At 34.2% G+C, this 18,913-nt stretch overlaps 1 protein-coding gene across 5 annotated transcripts in view; it reads right to left on the bottom strand.

The window, feature by feature from the left end:
• The window catches only part of SNTG1 (syntrophin gamma 1), a 320,666-nt gene that overhangs the window by 80,316 nt on the left and 221,437 nt on the right, over positions 1 to 18,913 (bottom strand). For all 5 annotated transcript variants that reach the window (XM_063168615.1, XM_063168607.1, XM_063168586.1 and 2 more), the window contains one exon: positions 16,037 to 16,166. In XM_063168615.1, coding sequence (XP_063024685.1) covers positions 16,037 to 16,166 — 130 coding nt within the window. The remainder of the gene's footprint in view (positions 1 to 16,036; positions 16,167 to 18,913) is intronic.

Here is an 18,913-nt window from a genome sequence, read left to right as displayed (position 1 = left end):
AGGTTCACATGATAATAAACATGGTATCAATATAATTGCTAAATTTTATATTACAAAAGAGAAAAGAAATTTCATATATAAGATCATTATAAACACCTGAGTTTTTCAGTACCTGTTTTTTCTGGAAGCTCTCTATTCATCTGTATAACTGATAATTTTAAATTTCACTTGAAATACTACAAAATTATTTTGTAGTGCTTGTATAGTTAAAAGTCATGTCCTCATATTTTATAAAATACACCCTGCCCCTCCTCCTGATATCACTCTACTCTCTATTTAGATTAATCACAGACTGACTCTAGCACTGTATTCAGTTATAACCTGAGCTGACTTTTAATGAGAAAGTCTTTTGCAATAAAGCTTCCAGATTGCCATAAATAGGAAAGATTGGACTCTCCTTAACCTTCCTTCTCTTAACAAGCTGCTGAGCCTTAGCTTAAAAAGTGTTGAATTTCATTCCCTTCTAAGGAATACAGTACTCTCTATTGATCTCCAATTTCACCTCATGACTAAGAATTCATTAAAAAATAGTATGCAAAAATCTCTGTAAATATGGGTTTTCTCAAGTATCTTCTGGTATTTCTGAAAAGAAATGCTCAAATACTGATCAATACGGTCAAATGCAAGTGTAAAGAGCTGTGTTTCAGTGGGACCATGGATGAAAGGTAGGCCAAGCAGTAGAAGATTTTTCTCAAGGGAGAAAAAAAAGTAAGGTAAAGATTTTTGCACAAATGAATTCATTTTCATCTCAGACTTTTTCTTCATTCTTTTTTGAGAAGTGTGTTAAGGGACCATTTAATTTTAACAATATTGTTAAACTGACACTAGTAATAGATGGCATATTTTTCCTGCTTTGGATACAATCTTTTAATCCTTAAATAGGAAGCGGTATAATAGTTAAGATCAACGGGATTTTCTCGAACCTCTCATAAACTTCCAATTTATTGGCATTAAGAACAGCTAAGACAAGCACTAAGGATGTTACAAGCAAATTTATAGATGACTTTTACTTAAGTGTGCATTTTGGACAGATTTCAGAACAGCAACTCCCTGTCTAATTGCATTTCAGCAGTAAAGGAGATTGTTTAGTCAAAGTATGGATTTTTGCTCTATCAGTATTTCTTGCAGTTCAAACATGATTTAGAGAGGGTCCATAGAAGGGCCACAAAGACAATCAAAAGACTGGGAAGCCTGCCATATAAGGAAAGACTGAAAGAACTGGGATTGTTCAGCCTTGAAAATAGAGGGGTTAGGAGAGACCTTATTACCATGTTCCAGTATTTTAAAGGTGATTACAAAGATGGAGACTCCCTTTTTACAAGGAGTCACAGGGAAAACACAGGGGTCATGAGTACAAGATACTCCCCGGAAGAGTCTGATTAAACACAAGAGGAAAATTTTTGACAATGACAAAAATCAGTAATTGGAATAACCTCCCCAGGTAAGCAGCGTATTTCCCAGCTTTGGATATTTTTAAGATTCACCTGAATGGGGCTCTGGGCATTTTGTGTCGATTGTGCCTTTGCCAAGAAAGACTAGATCAGACCATCCTCGACGTCCCCTTTTAACGTGATATTCTAAGATTCTATAATATCATAAGATAATAAATACAAGTTACACTATCCCACATTTTCAAGATACCAAGATGTGTACAATTCTCTAAGTTTCAACATTAAAAGTGATATCAAAGGAGGAATCATCTTTATGACACTTAAATTACTGGAATCAATTAAAAAAATTTTCTTTTTTTTCCCCCACAATGTCTTATCCCATTACTTTAGTGAAATTCTAGTTGCCTATTATGGACATTATCTTTCCTGAAAGAAAAGAGCATGCACACACTTACTGAGCAAATTACTCCAGCACTATAGTTAAAATAAAAATCAGGAAACAAATTATTCAACAAAGGTATAATGAAGACAATGGCATAAGTAGAACATAAAAGCTATAATTTGCAAGTGAAGTGCATATGTCAAGGTCTAAAAAAAACAGATGCTGCGTAATAAGTAAAATTATACGAGGTTACATTATTATATATTGCCACAATGAGAGAATTACCTGCATAAATTTGACATTATTATAAAAACACTTAAAATGGTAATACGTATAAAAATGATGTGCAATTTTAAGAAATAAGAACTGAACAAAGCAACTAAATATCTGATTAGTATCACGTCTATTCATAAAGTATAGACTGCTGTGAGAGCATATACTAAAAGCCAAAGAAGAAGAGAATCCCAAAGATGTATGAAAGCAGCAATTCCATCAAATACAGAATTACTCTTTCAGCATGACTACTAACTGCTCCTAGCAGTAATTTGGTGGATGTTAACACACACATTACAATTTGCAAAAGATTTAGTTTCGAGCTGGTCACAACTGAAAAAAAAACAGTAATGAAATAAAGCTATATGAAGAGAGTTTTTACTCTGAAACCATATGCACTGGTTGTTCTGTGCCACACAAAATTTGTAACTTCTACTTTATTGCTATTTATTTCATCTAGAAACTTCCCGTACATAGCACATGGATTTAGAACAGAGGCTCAATCTCTTGAAGGTTCTAAGTAAGGTAATGAGGATGTACTTGGAATGTATATATCTAAAAAGCTTTTCACTAATGTATACCTAATACTCTCTCTGGTTTCTAAGATGATCTGATTTTATTCAAGATTGTGTCACACTTACCAATGGTGACAATCACCTGTTTACAACTGACCTTTTGAGTAAATTCTGATCAAAAAGAACATTCAATTTCTTTCCTTTCTTGTCACTGTCTGCCAATAATTTTCTTTTCAAAATTGAGTCAACCAGCCCTTTTCTTCTCCTCTTTGTTATTAATGTTATATATCAAAACTATTTGCACTCTTGCCGCTTGTCAGCTGAGATCTCATGTTGCCTTATCATGTTCCTGGTTCTATGTAGACAAGGGATATTTCCCAAGCCCACTCTTAGTTACAAATTCTACTGTGATACTTATTTCCTCTGTTTTGGGATATTAAAAAGTTAATCATTTAGTCATGAGACTTCCTTTTCTTTCCAGTGGATAAGTAGAGTATGAATCTTACATAAAATACGGCTATCTAGTGAGTTTTGATTAATAAAGTATTCATATGTGAAAATGTAAAAGAAGTTATTTAGCACTGGTAACACTATTGGTAGACTCCCTTGTGCTCAACAGGAAATACAAATGGAATAACAGGAGTAAACACAGAGACAGAAAAGAAGAATACAAAGAGCTAGTAAGAAGCTGATAAAAGACTGATAAAAATATTGGCACTGTTGAAAATAATTCCTTTATTAATATGAACTTTTACAATTTTCTAATGCCTGTGATAGAAGAAGTAAATATATATTAAAAAAAAAGCAGTCTTTTTTTATGCTGAAAAGGTAACATTTCTGGAGCTAAAGGGCTGTCTATTCAAATCCAAAGGAAAAAAAGCATGGATCAGAGTTGTAGTTTGACAACATAAACCTGAAGCTACACAGACCAGGGATGAGGCAAGTTGGTTTCTTTTTTATTTGCTGCTGACCTGGTCAAGATGGAAACTGCCTCCTAAGTCACCCCACTGCAAAGACCGAGTGGTATTATAACCAGGAGTAAGTAGGAAGTTTCCATGAGTCTGTTTCTATGGCTTTAAAAAAATGTTAGCATAAAACAAATAAGAAGTGATTTTTTTTTGGTTTGGTCTATGAACTTACAAAGGTAAAAGGAAGTGGGTTTTGGATCAGAAGGCTAAATAGAGGTCAGATAGCTATAATTACTTTAAGCTACATTTGGCATGCAATCTATCCAGCAATGTAAATGGAAAATTATTTTACTGGTAGAGGCGTCTGCAAGCCTGGATGTTCTAGAGTTCCAGTTGCTATTTGATCAACAGGGAATACACTTTCTTTAATTCAAATTGCATACTCTGTTTTCCTGACTGCTGCTTATTATATTTTTGAGATGAAAGTGCTGTTTATGGTTACTGTTTGGTAAATGAATGAGCTAATAGCCATACTGCTGCAGCAAGAGTAGTTAGCTTAATTAAGGTGCAGACATACATTGCTAAATAGTCTGGAGAGGTATGCTGACTATCTCGTTAAGCACAAAACTTTAAAAATAATCTGTTTAAAACAGCTTGTCAACAGCCTCTTAGGATTTGGCTTGCTATAATATTTTAAAATACAGTTTATGTTTATACACCAATATAAAGATACATTTATGTTAATCTGGTGCAAAAGGAAATTATTCTGATATCAAACATGCATACACACCATGATTTATCAATTATTTAAAGAGTAACTGGAAAAGAATGTTAAATCCACAACTCTATAGGGGTTATGTCGGCCTAAGGACATTTTTCTTCTTGTGAAACACTCTATTTATGATGTAAAAAAAAAAAAAAAAACCAAAAAACCCTTTCAAATTATTATTGCTACAGTTTCAAAATGAGAAAAACATTTAAATGGAATGCACATACTATTTAAATATAAGCTTGAGAAGCCACCTGTGGGTTTTTTGCCAGGCATAGAAAAAACTAATTGGAAAAAGTAATATATTCATTCCCTGTAACATCTTCATCACATAAAAATATGTACAGGTGGAAGCCCAAACATCAATGTAGTCATTGGTCACTTGTATTCAATTTAATAAATATAAAGCAAAGGCTCTTCATATTTGTTTGTTTCACATTTGATTTGTTTCATATTTGATTTGTTTCATATTTGCAGTTGCATTTCCATGACTCCTCTTGTAATAAAAAACTTCATGACCTTCTTTGCAGATATCTGGAGCATCTCAAGAAAACTCATTTCAACACCTCAGAACACTTCATGGAAGTCATTAATAACATTAATACAAGAAATGGGATCTGAAACAGTAGAACAGGTATCTGAATGTCAGGTCTTTTCGTCTCTTTGGCAGAACATTTCTTTGCGAATGGTCCTCATTAAAATGATAGTCACAATTCTGTGGACATTTACCCATAAAATGCACCTTACTAAAGGTTTTGAGGATTAGTTTTTATGTTCCTTTTTACTTTAGGGTAAAGTAAAAAAGAGTTTAGGTTATTCAATCATTTTGCTTTCACAATGTTTTGATTACCTCCCTCCTCCTCTATGAATGGGAACCTTCAGTTTATCTTTTTCATAATGCATATATTAGAATAGAAACATTTTTTCCTTTCTGAACAAAATAGCAAAGCAGAGCAATGGACACTAGGAGTTCTTCTACAGCTACACAGCTGCTGTAGTCTGGTATTTGAGTAAAGAAATATTAAACAAATATATATTTAGAATCACCCAGTAAAACTTCTTCCCTATGCAATAATAATGCTATAAAAAAGCTATAATTTTCCCCAGGTACATCTGCACCTGGGAAGGGAAAACAGCAGCCACAATAAATAGGAATGCAAAGAGGAAAAGAAAAGCAACAAACAGCTTTATTTACACCCTTTATTTTCAGCAATGAATGAGTCCATTGCTCATGCAGACCAAAACATTTTCCATCAATCTGACTTCCCTGAAGCTGTTTCTTTCACACAAATTATGCCACAAGTTAAGTAGTCTAAATGCTCCAAAATGGTGTGGAACACTTCCTATGAGATGAGACAATTTCAAGAAGCATGGATTTTAATTTCTTCTCAAAACCTGAGAGACATTCTCATTAGTTTTTAGAACTTCAGGGAATTGCAAATGACTACAGAAGGAGGGAAAGGGGTAAAGAAGGCTTATCTGAGTACAACATTCACAAATACAGAAAATCCCCAGCTGCTAAGTTAAAGACATCTACATCAGCCTATTTTTGCTGATCTTTCTCTTTCATGGAAGGCTTGTCTGCAGAAATGTATGTGGACTTTTCTCATCCTGCCTGTATATCCACACTATGTACCCAGCCTTTTAGTTGTGCTCAAACAACTGTTCATGGGACTGCACTGTTCATAAAATCAGAGAACTAAGTTGGGTTAAAAATCTGCAAAAATAAAATCTACTCTGTATTATAGGGAGTAAAGCAACCTATTTGGTCATGGTAGGTAATACCAGAGTAGCCACCCAGGATATGGAGCTACAGTACTTAGGCTGCAGGAGACAAGTATTTATCTGCTTCACTTAAGCAATATTCCTGCTGGATTAATCCCACCAGACAGCATGGACGAGCCCCCTGCCAACAGTATTGGCAAGATTTTTACGTGTGGCTCTATGGACAGCACAGAGAGGAGCCTCTGGAAGGAGAAGCACAGCCTCAGCCCTGTGCTGTCCCCGGAGATCTTTTGGCCAGCAGTGAGGCAGATGGCATCAGGCTGCAGGCTGAGTAGCACAGAGAGCTCCTGTCTCTCATGTCAGGGTGACTCTACCAACCTGTAGGCTATTATGCTAAAGTACCCTCTTGCCATTTCCTGTTAGATGTGGGATAGGTAAGTATTTAATTCAAGGAGATGGAATTACCCTCTGGAGATATCTGCAGTCTTTATATAGTTAATGGGATAGAATAACTGCCTCTGTTAGGAGGATGAGTTCACTCCTTCAACTCTTAAAGACATTTTTTACTATCTCTTTATTGTATTGGGAGATTGGGTGGAGAGGATCTTGCTTTTTAGGGACAAACAGCTACCATTTCTGTCACATTACTTAATTCAGCTAAAGTAGAAAATAGTTATAAAAAGAGAAGCCTAGTTCCTTCCAATCAGATACCAGAGAAGAAGAACTGCTGAAGCTCCTTTAACAATGTTAAATCGACTGAATTATGTGAGAAGTGCCAGCATGTTGACACACCACAGGAAGTTTTTAATCCGTTTTATTACTTTACAAAATTGCTTTAGGAAATAAACACAGTGAAAACAATATTTTCTGCTAGGCAGGTAACAGATTTTTCCCTGGAGTAAACAACCATAAACTCATGTTGTTTGTTCACCAACAGACTAATAAACACTTTTGGAATTTGGACAGATACTATTTTACTTTGGTTTTTTAGCAAGATTTGTCATCTGTACAAGCAGGAAACTAATGAAACATGCAAATATATCACATCTACATAGATTTGTGTACATCTTTAAATCTACCTCTGCACAATGTGATCTATTATTTGAATGGTCAGTGTATAATGGGAACAGAGGGCTAAAAGGACCCTTTTTACTGTTTGTGTGATTTCAATGCATTACACTGCAAAAGAAGAAGAATATCTATTAGTAATTAGAAATATAAATAAAGTTTTCCTACTGACTTTTAAGAAGTAGCCTTATGAATACAATTGGAATTATCATGTAATTATCAATTGGAATTGTCATGCAATTATCACGTGGATAAGCTGAATTGTGTATCTGCATTGACCTTACATCACCTTTCTGCTAATTCAGCTATAAGTGTAAGTATTAACACAAATCAAATTATCCCCCAGTTGCATTTTATGTTGTATTTTATGAACTAAACTATTAAGTAGTCACAGGTGAGATGGACAGGCATTCTTTAACTGCCTGGTTGCCTCCTTTCCAGCAGTATTTTACGATTTCTTCATTCTTTGTGTCTAGAAATTAGTGACTGTCTTTCCTATCACAGGAGGTCTCATGTAAAAGTAGAATTTAGGATCCTGTTATGTACTCTTTAGCACATAAAGTGCTCTCTTGACAAACTACCCAAACATAACTGGTAATTGGCTCATAAAAAAGGCAAAATTGGGGAATAAGAATTACATGATTACATGCGTCAAATATAAAAATGTATATCTATTTTAATACCTGTCAAATATATGTGATTAATAGCTTCTGAGATTATTTCATATAGCAAAAGATTGCAGGCTTTACTTCAGAAAGAGATGGAGCAACAAAAAGTTGTTTCATACAATTTTTATAGGCAAAACCTGTATCAAGTGATTTCATAAATGCAGTAAAGAAAAATTTCCTTTGATTCACTGTACTAGAGTTCCTGATTGGTATCATTAGGCAAATGCCTTTTCATAGATGGCAAAATTGTAAAAAAAATTGTAAACAATTAGAAAAAAAGGAGAAAAGCAGAAACCTTCATACACTCATTATGAACTGTTCAAAAAGTTACTAATTCTCAAAGGAAAATAATAGTTTTTCACTGCAGTAAGTCAGAGAGTACCATGCACTGGGAAATGAGACTGAAACAAGGTGCTTCATTCTCAGTTTTTCAAGCCTGACTTCATGACCTCAATGACAGCCTGAAACAAGTTTTGGATGTAATTATCTCATTCTCTGAAATAAACAAACTGGTGAGAAGAAGCAACAGAACCTTGCAATCATGTTGGTGCCCACATAGGTGATCAACACAGCTATAACTTCAGATATTTCAGACTTCCCCCACAGGTATTTGTCACTTAACTACCCCAGGTATTTTTAGGAGATAAAGAACTTGTCACAGAGTTTCAGAATACCTTCTGTTAGCAGAGAAATGGCAAGTCCAATGGCAATTTGAAGCTCATTTCCTCTGCAGCTTAGTGATCATTTGTTGTTTTGCCTTTGCCTCTCTGGGTTTACTCTTAAATCTGTCCTGGAATGGCTGGAATCCCTCCCTTCTAACCCACACCTCTGCCTGTTCCTCTGACTCCATTCTGTTCCACAGGCAAATATAAGCTGTGCACTACTTGAATGCACTTGCTCTTTATGGCACTTTATGAAGCAAGACAACCAAATGGAGAAAGTGCTTTCAACACATTAGGCTACTAATAACGTGTACCCGGAGGTGTTTTATAGCTTTTTGAGTGCATTTAAATTTCTTTTCATTCTTTTTATCTTTTAATTCTCTGGTTGTGGAAGAAAGGCAAAGCTTCTGATGTAGCCACCTTTAAAAATATATTTTAAAAGTGAGTAAGAGGAAATGGAGGTCAAAACAAGATAATAGCGCCTTAAATATGAATAATTATATTTTTGTTTGTTGTGGGTTTGTTAAGATAGCAGAAAGAAGCAATACAAAAAGAAAGGCCATTATTGCCTAGCCTCCCACTTCCCAGTTGCTATTTTATCAACTGCTGTTTGTGATTCAACAGCACTTTTAACACATTCTCACTGAAAATAAACCAACAGTGGAATATTGAACATTTTACTGCACAACAAAAACTAGGTTACAGTAGCTCTAAGTCTCCAGCTGCTACTGAAAGGGCAGCTTGGCATTTTGGCATGAAAGGGCAACTTATAATGAGTCCTTTCTTCTTCCATGTGTTACCTCTCTGCAAACCCCCAAATGGCTTACCCTTATTCCCAGTAAGAGTCCTATTTTCTTTATTCTTGTCATCATTTTTTGTCACTTAAAACCAATCAAGAGGCGTTGCTTGGTTTTGGGTTTTTTCCCCTAAATGACAGGCTTCCTGTTACCTTTCACAAGGGTGGAATGTTGAGAGCAAGTGTGACATTCCTCCAAAGTGTTTTGTTTTGATCTGATCAAACAGATCACAGTTTTTATTATAATGTGTTAACTTAAGCCTTCAATAATAATAGAATGAGGGAAGAGAGTCTCAGAGCTTCATACAAACCTGCAGAGAATAAAGAATATATTGAATATTGTTTTGCTTTAATTTAAATACTAGCACAAGGCTAAAATTTAATTTGACTCCATACGAAAGTGGATGAATCAAAGTGCAGGGATTCTTTACTGAGTGAGAGAATCATATATAAAACTCCAAAAATATTCTCTCTGCAAGAATGTTGCTATTTTTTTTTTAAGATTTACATTAAACTGATAAATTTAAAAGGAAAGCCTCTTGATTTTATTTTCTCTAGGGGCATTGCTTCTCCTAAATTGTATATTAGAGTTCTATACAATAAAAATAGAGATGTGGATATTTTAATCAGACATTAAAGACTACTGCAGAAGTTGTGCCCTTGTATACAGTAAAACAAAAAATATACTATTAAAAATAACATGAACAGATGTAATATTTTTGAGAAGTACAGAAAGAAAATTTAATTTACTTTGAAAACCTATCATGAGTACTTGAAGTCTATGCTGTATATTCCAAAGCAATACTGCAAGATTTCATGTCTTTATGATGAATGCTGTCACCATAATCAGAATGTGTCATAACAAATACTCCAACTATGAAGACAGAAGTTTCTTGTTACAAATTTCCCAGATAAATCTGGAATAAATAAATATTCTTGAAGAAATATTTCTCAAACAAATATTCTTTTCTTGCTCTGTTTTTCTATTTGTCTCATTGTCATTTAGACTCAATTATATTATAGAAATGCAGATGAAATACTGGGAAACAGCAGTACAGTTTGGCAAGACTTAAATTTCTTTGCAGCTAAATCTGTACATTTAAGAGAGTCTAAAATTATCTACAATTCTTTAAACAAGGTACAAAGAAATAGTTTGTAAAATAAGGCAAACCTCAAATTGTCAAAAACATAAGTAAATATCAGACAGGGCCATATGTAACACTTGATAAAAGTGACATAGAGACAAATGTGATTTTAATTGTGCACCTGAAAACAGCCTACATTTTTAAAAAGTGAGGAAAATTCAGAGTGATTTATGTTATGTAATCCTGATGCTTCACTGACTACAGTTATTCATGTAGATCTACGTGCCTTAAGACAATCACAGATGGAGAAAGATGGCAGCAGTATGCTGCAGGTGTATCAAGATCTGGTTTTTAAATTTACCAAGACCTCAATATCAGTACTGGAATGATTATCTTCGTAATCTTCCCTTTACAAGGTTGAGATGGAATGAAGAGCAAAACTCAAAGTGTCAGAACAACTGTGACCACCTGAATGGCTAATACTGCTTTAAAAAGTGTTGAATGTATATTTACTAGCTAATGTCCAATTTATCTGAGTATTTGTGTCATGGGAAATGTGAATCATGTATGTAAAAATATTCTGCTAGTAATACTTTATAGATTTCCTATAATTCTCTCTTGTTTTGGCCTTCATTTTATAACGCTTTCAACTTCTAAATTACTGAGTATTTGATTTTTGCAGATTTTTGCAGATTTTTGCTACTACAGATTATAGCATAAGATGTTTGATACTAATGCTGCTATTTTTGGATTTGCTTGAAACATGCATAGCTGAGCAACCAAAAAGACATAAATGTTATTGTAATCCAAAGATCATAGGACATTTAAGAGCATATAATTCCTGAAAACTCAAAAATTAGTAAAATTGGAGCTTTCTGATTGGCTTGCCATTGTATTGTAACTGAAAAACTAAAATATTAAATCTGTTTACTTCACATGAGGGATATTTATTTATTAATGTAATATAACATTCTACAGTATGTCCTTACTGGTGGTAGCATCCATCAGAAAAAAAGAAACATGTTCTACTAATTTGTTTCAATAATTTGCTTACACTGAATGTAGTCCTGTGACCTTTATTCTTCCTACAAGTGGAACAGATTGTTTTAGTCTAATCTGTTTTTTTCTTTTTTTTTTCACTCTTTGTCTCCTCTTCTACCTTGTGACTTAAATAATCCCTGTACCCAAACTTCAGCATTGTAAAGAGAAGGTATTATCATTTTCTTTTTTCTAGTGGAAGTGAAATAATTTTTTTTTCTTAGCAGCAATTTCTTTCACTAGGCACTACTTTCTAAGCGTACCAAAAAAGTTCAATTGAACTTTTAAACTCTTCAGAACAAAGGTTTAGATTCTGAAAAGCACACCCATTGGGCCAACACCCAGTTTGTAGACCTCTTCATGCTAGCTTTCATGCTATTTTTGGGCTTCTACCATCAACTATGTGTGCCTCATTAATTTCACAAATGCATTATTTTACCCAGAAAAATGCAACATAATGGGATAAAGTGAAGCCACTGTGAAGTAAATCTTGTAAGATCTTGGGGATATTCTCAAGACAAGCTTAAAATTTTTTGCCACCTCTTGCTTAGAAACTTTACCCTGCCATTCCTGTCTGATGAAGTTCATGTTGTTCCTTTGCTGTCAAGCGCTGGCTCCAAGGTAAAAAGCATGAACGTGTAACTGTTGCAGTGTTTTTCAAAGAAATTATGGAAGAGGAAAGGGGAAAAAAAAATGATTGCCCTCACTATAGAAAAATCTGCCACAGAGAAAGCAACAGGCAAGTGACAAATACTGAGTTGTGAAGATAAATCTCAAAAAACTCTGTGAAGCTCTATCACAGAAGTTGCTAACTCAAATGTACTTTTTTTATTATTCTTTTGTTAAAAAGATCCAAAATGTCTGAATTCCACTGTACTAAAGCCATTAAAAAATTTGCCTTTAAATTTCCTGACAATTGCAGCACATGAATTAGGGATGTATTGGCAACTGGTGGTTCTTTAAGAGCACATGGTTTTGGATTGTTTTCTTAGACTCTTCCAGAGTATAATTTCTTTAAAAGCTACATGACAATTGGATACTGTCATCCTAAAATTCTGAAACAAAAGAGATGTAAAGGACTAGAAATCAGTATCAATTACCACCTACCTTAATACAATTTAAAAGTTCATGGAAAGGCAAATAGTTCATAGCTGAATTAACAACTGAATTGAAAATTCCTACTTGGAGCATTAGCAAGAAAAGAAGCAGCAGTTTGTTCCCATTTTAAGTGGCTGTTGTCAGCCATCCAAATTGGCAAGAAAAAAACTGCAGAACCTCATCAGTTCTTAGAAGAATTAGAGTCCCCAAGCCCAGGTTCAATTTAGCATATTCAGATTTCAGCACATTAACTTCAGTATCAGGATTGCTTAGACGAAAAGTTTGGGTTTGATATAACCCTTATGGTTTTTGAGGGTACTGATAAAACTGGCAAATTTTTAACACAGGTGCAATTCAAGTGACTAAAGTTGGAGAGGAATCCATCTTCAGAAATGAATGATCCTTATAGACCCATCAATTACAGTGTGATATTAAGTCACTTCCAACAGTGCATTTATATAGTATGCATTTTGGTTGCATGCCAGTATACAACCCCATTCATGTTGTGCAAATTTAATGTATTTCACCTTACATGAAATATGGGCTTCTTGGGACCAAAAGAAATTAAAACTACCAGTATCACTCTGAGCATCCTTAAAACACTAGAGGACACTTGTGCTAACCTCCTGAAGATGAAGAAAAAGAGTGCATACCTGAGGTTTGTCTGTTAAAGATAATCTGAAATAAAGTCAACTACATCAGTCAGCACATGGATTTTATAAAATCTCTTCTTAATAGTCAGAATATAATTTCTACATCTCTGCATTAAAATTTTAACTTTTTGCATAATAATATGAGTTCTAGCTTGTATAGTACAATGATTAGTAATATAACCAATACAGGAAAAATTGCTTGCTTGCAGACATCATCTTTCAGACTCCATTCAGTTAGCAACATCGCCTTTTAAAAATGGTGGTCATGTCAAGGTATTTTGTATTAGCTTCTACTTCTGCATTTCTGCTATGGTTTTGGTAGATACTGGCTATACTGCTGATCCTGCAATTCAGTCACATCATGTTTGTGTCTGATATGGACACACTGGATCATGAGAGAAGAGGGTTTTGAAAAAATTCTTAGAAAAAACTAATTGATTATAGGTTCAACAAGGTATTTTGGAGCCAGGGACCCATAATCACAACTATTAGATACATGTGGCAACATAGGACTTGTTATTCACATTTTTGGGGTTTAAACCATCAGTTAATTTCTTTCAGACAGTTTGCGTGTGGAAAAAGTAAAATAATTCAGATTTTCTGACTCAGACTAATACAACACCTTTTTTTTTTTTTTGGTCAGAAATATCCAGGCATTTTTTTGGGAGATTTATTCAGAGAAATTTGCTTTGGCACCTCAAAGACATAAATGACAGGTTATCAGGATATGTATCTATCTCCTTAAGTATCAAGTATGAACTCACCACCCTAGGGTCCTTTACCAGTCAAAGGAAAGACAGACATGTCCTGAAGGAATTGATTTCATTATAAAATGGACATCAACAGTAAATAATAAGATTCACTCTGGATTTTCTGCCTTAAGACATCTAAAGTTACGCAAGAGAAATCCCACCAAAATCTACAGAGCCCAGATTTGATACAAGGGAAAAAGAAGTGCTTTCATTAACAATCTAGCTGTTATAGTCCTTTTTTCTAATTCTATTTCCATTTTTTTTCCAAAAAGTAGATTGGTATGAGAAACATCATGTAAGTAAATATTTCTGTGACCTGCATGGTATTTTAATGAAACAAATTATTTTCTGTTATCTCTAGATAGGAATGAGAAGTTAATTGAAACTAAAAATTGGTCAATTTATCCAAAGAATTAGGAAAAATCCTTAACTCTGTTTCTTTGGCTCTGGATGACACAGTTAAGGGAGAATGACTGTGAATAAATGCCTCTCTCAGATAGGAAAAATACTAACATCAACAGTATGTGCATGTCAATAACCATCTTGTAAAGAAAAAAAAAATACAGGGACCTCTAATCACATCTAATCATTTTTCTCTGTAACAGTTTGGGTTTTTTCCCTCTCTGTGTTCCTAAGGTTTCTTATATTCACTTATCACTTATGCTGTCAAACAACTAATTCTTTCTGTCAACTGACAATTTAAAAGAAAAGTATATTACAGGAAGGAGAATGTCATTGTCTTCCATAAATTTGTAAGAGCTATGAACAAATAGGACAATTCTAAAAATAGACCCATGGATAATTATCATAAGCCCTAACTCTCATGGCAACTTTACAGGATGTCTTTGGCATAAAGTAAATACAAAGACTGGCATAACAGCTGCATAATTTAGGCTATTTACCTCTTATAAAAAATTAGATAATTTCATTCTGTATTTTATGGAAACCACTGTAGAATTATCAACTGTAGTCAGAAAAAAAAATCATGTAATAACATTGCATTGCCAAAATTCAAGTTATGCTAAGTAAACATAATTACAGTCTCATCAGAGCTGAGGTGTTTCAAAACACCTGTAAAATTCAGGTGCCTCTGCCTACTGTTACAAGAAAATAAATCCACAGACTTAAGTAGCAAGAATCATTAGTAAAGTGAAGTAAAGATGGTAAGAGAAAAAAACCCAGAAGCCTCAATTGTCAGGGTGCCTAGTGAGACAAGAAAGGTTCTACATAGCAACAGCATTTTAAGTACGAATAAATAGCCATAAAGTTCGCTGGTACTGCATGGAAGCTTGCAGATGGCAGATGAATTCATGTCTGTCATGTTTTTATAATACAATGACTTTTACATATTGCTGCCAGATGGAACACAGTTTTGCATCCTGATTATAAATCTCAAAAATATACAGCTTCCTTCAATGTGTTCCCTATATTTGAAACAAAAGCAAATTCAGAGACATATTTGGGAAGCTAAAGCAGATTTAAGGAAATATAAATTAAATCCTCAAGGGCTTCCTTGTTATAACTCAATTCAAAATAATGGAGCTCCCCATGTGTTCTCAGGTTTTAGGAAAACCACAGAAGGTATCATACAGGTTCCTATACAGGGAGAACTACATGTTCATTTTTAAATGTAAATACATCCCAGTCAGGTCCAGAAGACCTCTTAATTGAACTTAGTATTTGAAAAAATGCTTACATAACATTTATTCCTGCCTCAACAATAAGTGGTATCTATCCCACAAGCTCAGATGGTAAGAGTGCAGTGCATGAAGCATAAATGCATTTAATCATTGCTGATAACGAGTATCTGTATCTACACCACAGAAGCACCTTGCCTTTCCCATCACGATATCTTGACAGACCTAAAATCTAATTCAGATCTGGTTATACCAGTTTCTGGAGAGATGCACTATGAAGAAAGTACAGGATTTTTGTATTTTACATGTGTTCCTGCATCACACCTGGCCTCCCCCTGTGCTTCTGGTCTCTGCTTCTAATCCTAATTGGTATTGCTATGAAGCAAATAACTCTGATAGCGAAAAGTGAATTATGTGACTGCAGGGAAGAATATTTTCCTATTCAATGGTTTCTCACAGAGTCTGATTTGACAACAAACTTGAGTTGACTTCTCTCAGACAGCCTCAAGCATTGTTTATATGCAGATAATTCTGTATGTAAACCCATTAGGCTTTTATGACAGTTATAATCAAATATGATTGGGAAACCTTCTGGCTTACTTGGATCCATACTTACATTGTGCTTTGTGAGGTTGGAAATGTTACTTGCTATTGCTTGTAGCCAGTCAATACAGTCTTCAGCAGAGAGACACTGAATTATTCCACTGCAAACCCCATCCACAGCAATTACTTGGAACGCATTTTGCCTACAGACATATCATAACAGATCAGGTCAGAATAAAATTTTATCTTTTCTAGCATATCATCTTAACAATACTTGTAAAAATGCTTTTCTTTCAACTACAATGAAGGTCAGCCAGTGAACACCGACAAAATGCTGGTTTTCCTGTTTTATAAATACGTATTAAAACAATCATGCTAAAAGGTCAACTCAGACAACATAAGGCTTCCATAAAGCTATAAAAAAAATTCCATAGACCAGCTCCACAGCATCTTGACCAGCAGGCTGTGCAACCTCAGAAGATGAACAAATGATAGAGCTGATGCTTATCTCAGACTTAATACAGCAGGCTACAGAGAAGGAAAGTGCATTAGAAACCATGGGCAATAATTTAGGAAATTCAGTGAATACCAGCATCTTTTTCTCAATACCTTTGTTTTATTTTTATAATAAAGTGTCTAAACACATTTGGATTACTGTCTGGAGGGCCCGTGTTGGCTGCTCAAGCTTATAGAATTTTTTTTCTCTTCTAAACTACTGATTGAAAACTTGAAGAAGTCAAAATTTATCAAGTAGCATTAATGATTTTTCCAATTGCATTTCTGAATATAGGATCATTACCAAAATACACTCCTACCTCTGCTTCTACCCCCAGCACCAATCTGGGCACATATACCAAAATCCATCATGCATTATATACTGACTTTCCACTTCCAGACACTGAGCAATTATAGAACAAGAGAAAAGTTTTCAGATGCTAAAGCAGTAACAGATCTAATTTCTTCAGTAAATTGCTTTATTTGCTAAAAGCTCTTGTAAGGCTCACAGGTCTCTGCCTTCAAAACCAAAAAACATCAATAAAAATCCATATCCCAGAGAAGGAGATTGCAGAACATACAGAGAATACCAAGTTCCACTGCTGACATTCTGCTACAAGCCCAACTGTTAATGATCAATTCATAGTAAAGATTAAGTACATCATTCAGATTCTTTGAGAAAGGCTCAAGCAAAGTGCCTGTTATCTCCAGGGTAAAACTGAGTGTCACTAATGACAGCTTCTGGCATCTGAAGACAGATATCAGTTTTGAAAAGCTGCTTGTTTGGGATCTTTTACCTCTTAAAATTTTATTCTAGTTGTATACAATGTAAGGCTATTATCTCTTTTCCCTCCATCCATGTTGAGAACAGACTGTTTCTTCACTCAAGAGAAGCAATAGAAATGAACTAGAACTATGCCTTTGCTTTGAGTCTTCGAGCATGAAAACCAGCTTTTGCAGGATAATGAGACATTATGTTTCAGGGTTCTTTGGTTTATTTAAATCCAGAAGTTTAGTTGTCTTTCCAAAGGGTAGTGATTTTTCTTTAAATTCACAAAAATACCAACCAAGAGAGACTTCTTTCAGGGACTCATTTTCACAATAATTCTAGTAAAGTTTTAAAGATGATTTATTTAAAGAATCTTCAGGTAGTGTTGCTAGCATTTATTTAATCTATCCTTTATTTTAGATGGCTATAAATAGCAATAGCAAATTTTTCCAGAATAAATTTCTAAATCCTCACATGAAGACCATAGCATGGGCTCAAAATTGTTGATGATGTTTTTTAAGAAAAATAACACTAGTTTCAGGACTTGCCTTGTTTCTACACAGCATATCATAAAGCAGGGATCTAATACATCTATTAATGAATAACATTAACAAAATTACAAAAAGCCCAATATGTTCCAGATTCGATCCTCATGCACATTTTTCCCTTGGACTACAAACACAGTGAATATAGTGCATTTGGGGCATCAGATTGTTCCTACTGTTCCTAGGAATTTGATCTGTGCAAGTACAAAATCATTCATCCATAATGTTATTACCCAAGTATCAACACCAAATTACTTAAATATCAATAGTATGATATATGGCCACCTAATAAATTACTTGTGAATGTGTCTTGGTAGTAGATAGCCTTAGATTATGTAACAGTATTTTATTGGATAAGTCTACCAGTCCAAGTCCATAATACCATGTAAACTTGAAAACATGATATATTAAATAGATGTTTTGAACTAAATGGAACATATAGTAGAATAATCACTTTATAATACACAAAAAAAATTGAGAATGGATAAACATTTATTCAACTACACGTTTCAGGTTATAGGCCTTCTGGAACACAAAAGCTATATTTGAAATAATTAAGCTTTGCAAGATCAACCTGAATGTTTTCTAGAACTCTGTATGAATACGCTCCAGAATTTATGTTTCAACCACTCCACTGGAAAAGCTAGAACATGACTATAGCATTTAATATTGTAAGTGAGAACAATATATTTCCATATCAAACTCTGAATTATAAAAAGTTATTAGGCTTTACATACTGAAAACAGCCTTGTAAATAGTAACTATGGAAAATGTAATGCATTAGCTTTCATTTCATGTAGCTTCCTTATATTATTTTTTATATTCTTTCTTTTATGTTGATGTTTCTAGCAGTCTCTTAAAATGTATCTACCCCTTTCTCTCATAACAAATTCTGAGAGGGAGTAACATTTAAAAATGTTTACAGTAATTTAAAATGGTCATACAAACTGTCTTGCTAGCAACATAAAATTATGGTTCTATGCCTTAAGAAAAACCCTCTCTTATACGCATCCTGCATTTTTGGGTTTTTTTAAGACTTACTTCTTCATGTTAGACTCAAGGAAAAAAATTCAGAGTAGTTGTTCAAGGTTTGAGTATGAGTTCAGGTATTTTGTTTATATTATATTTTAATATACCTTTG

The sequence above is a fragment of the Melospiza melodia genome, chromosome 1, assembly GCF_035770615.1.
Source record: "Melospiza melodia melodia isolate bMelMel2 chromosome 1, bMelMel2.pri, whole genome shotgun sequence".
NCBI classification, from domain to species: domain Eukaryota; kingdom Metazoa; phylum Chordata; class Aves; order Passeriformes; family Passerellidae; genus Melospiza; species Melospiza melodia.
Note: the sequence above shows the minus strand (reverse complement) of the source record. Positions and strands in the feature narration are given on the sequence as shown.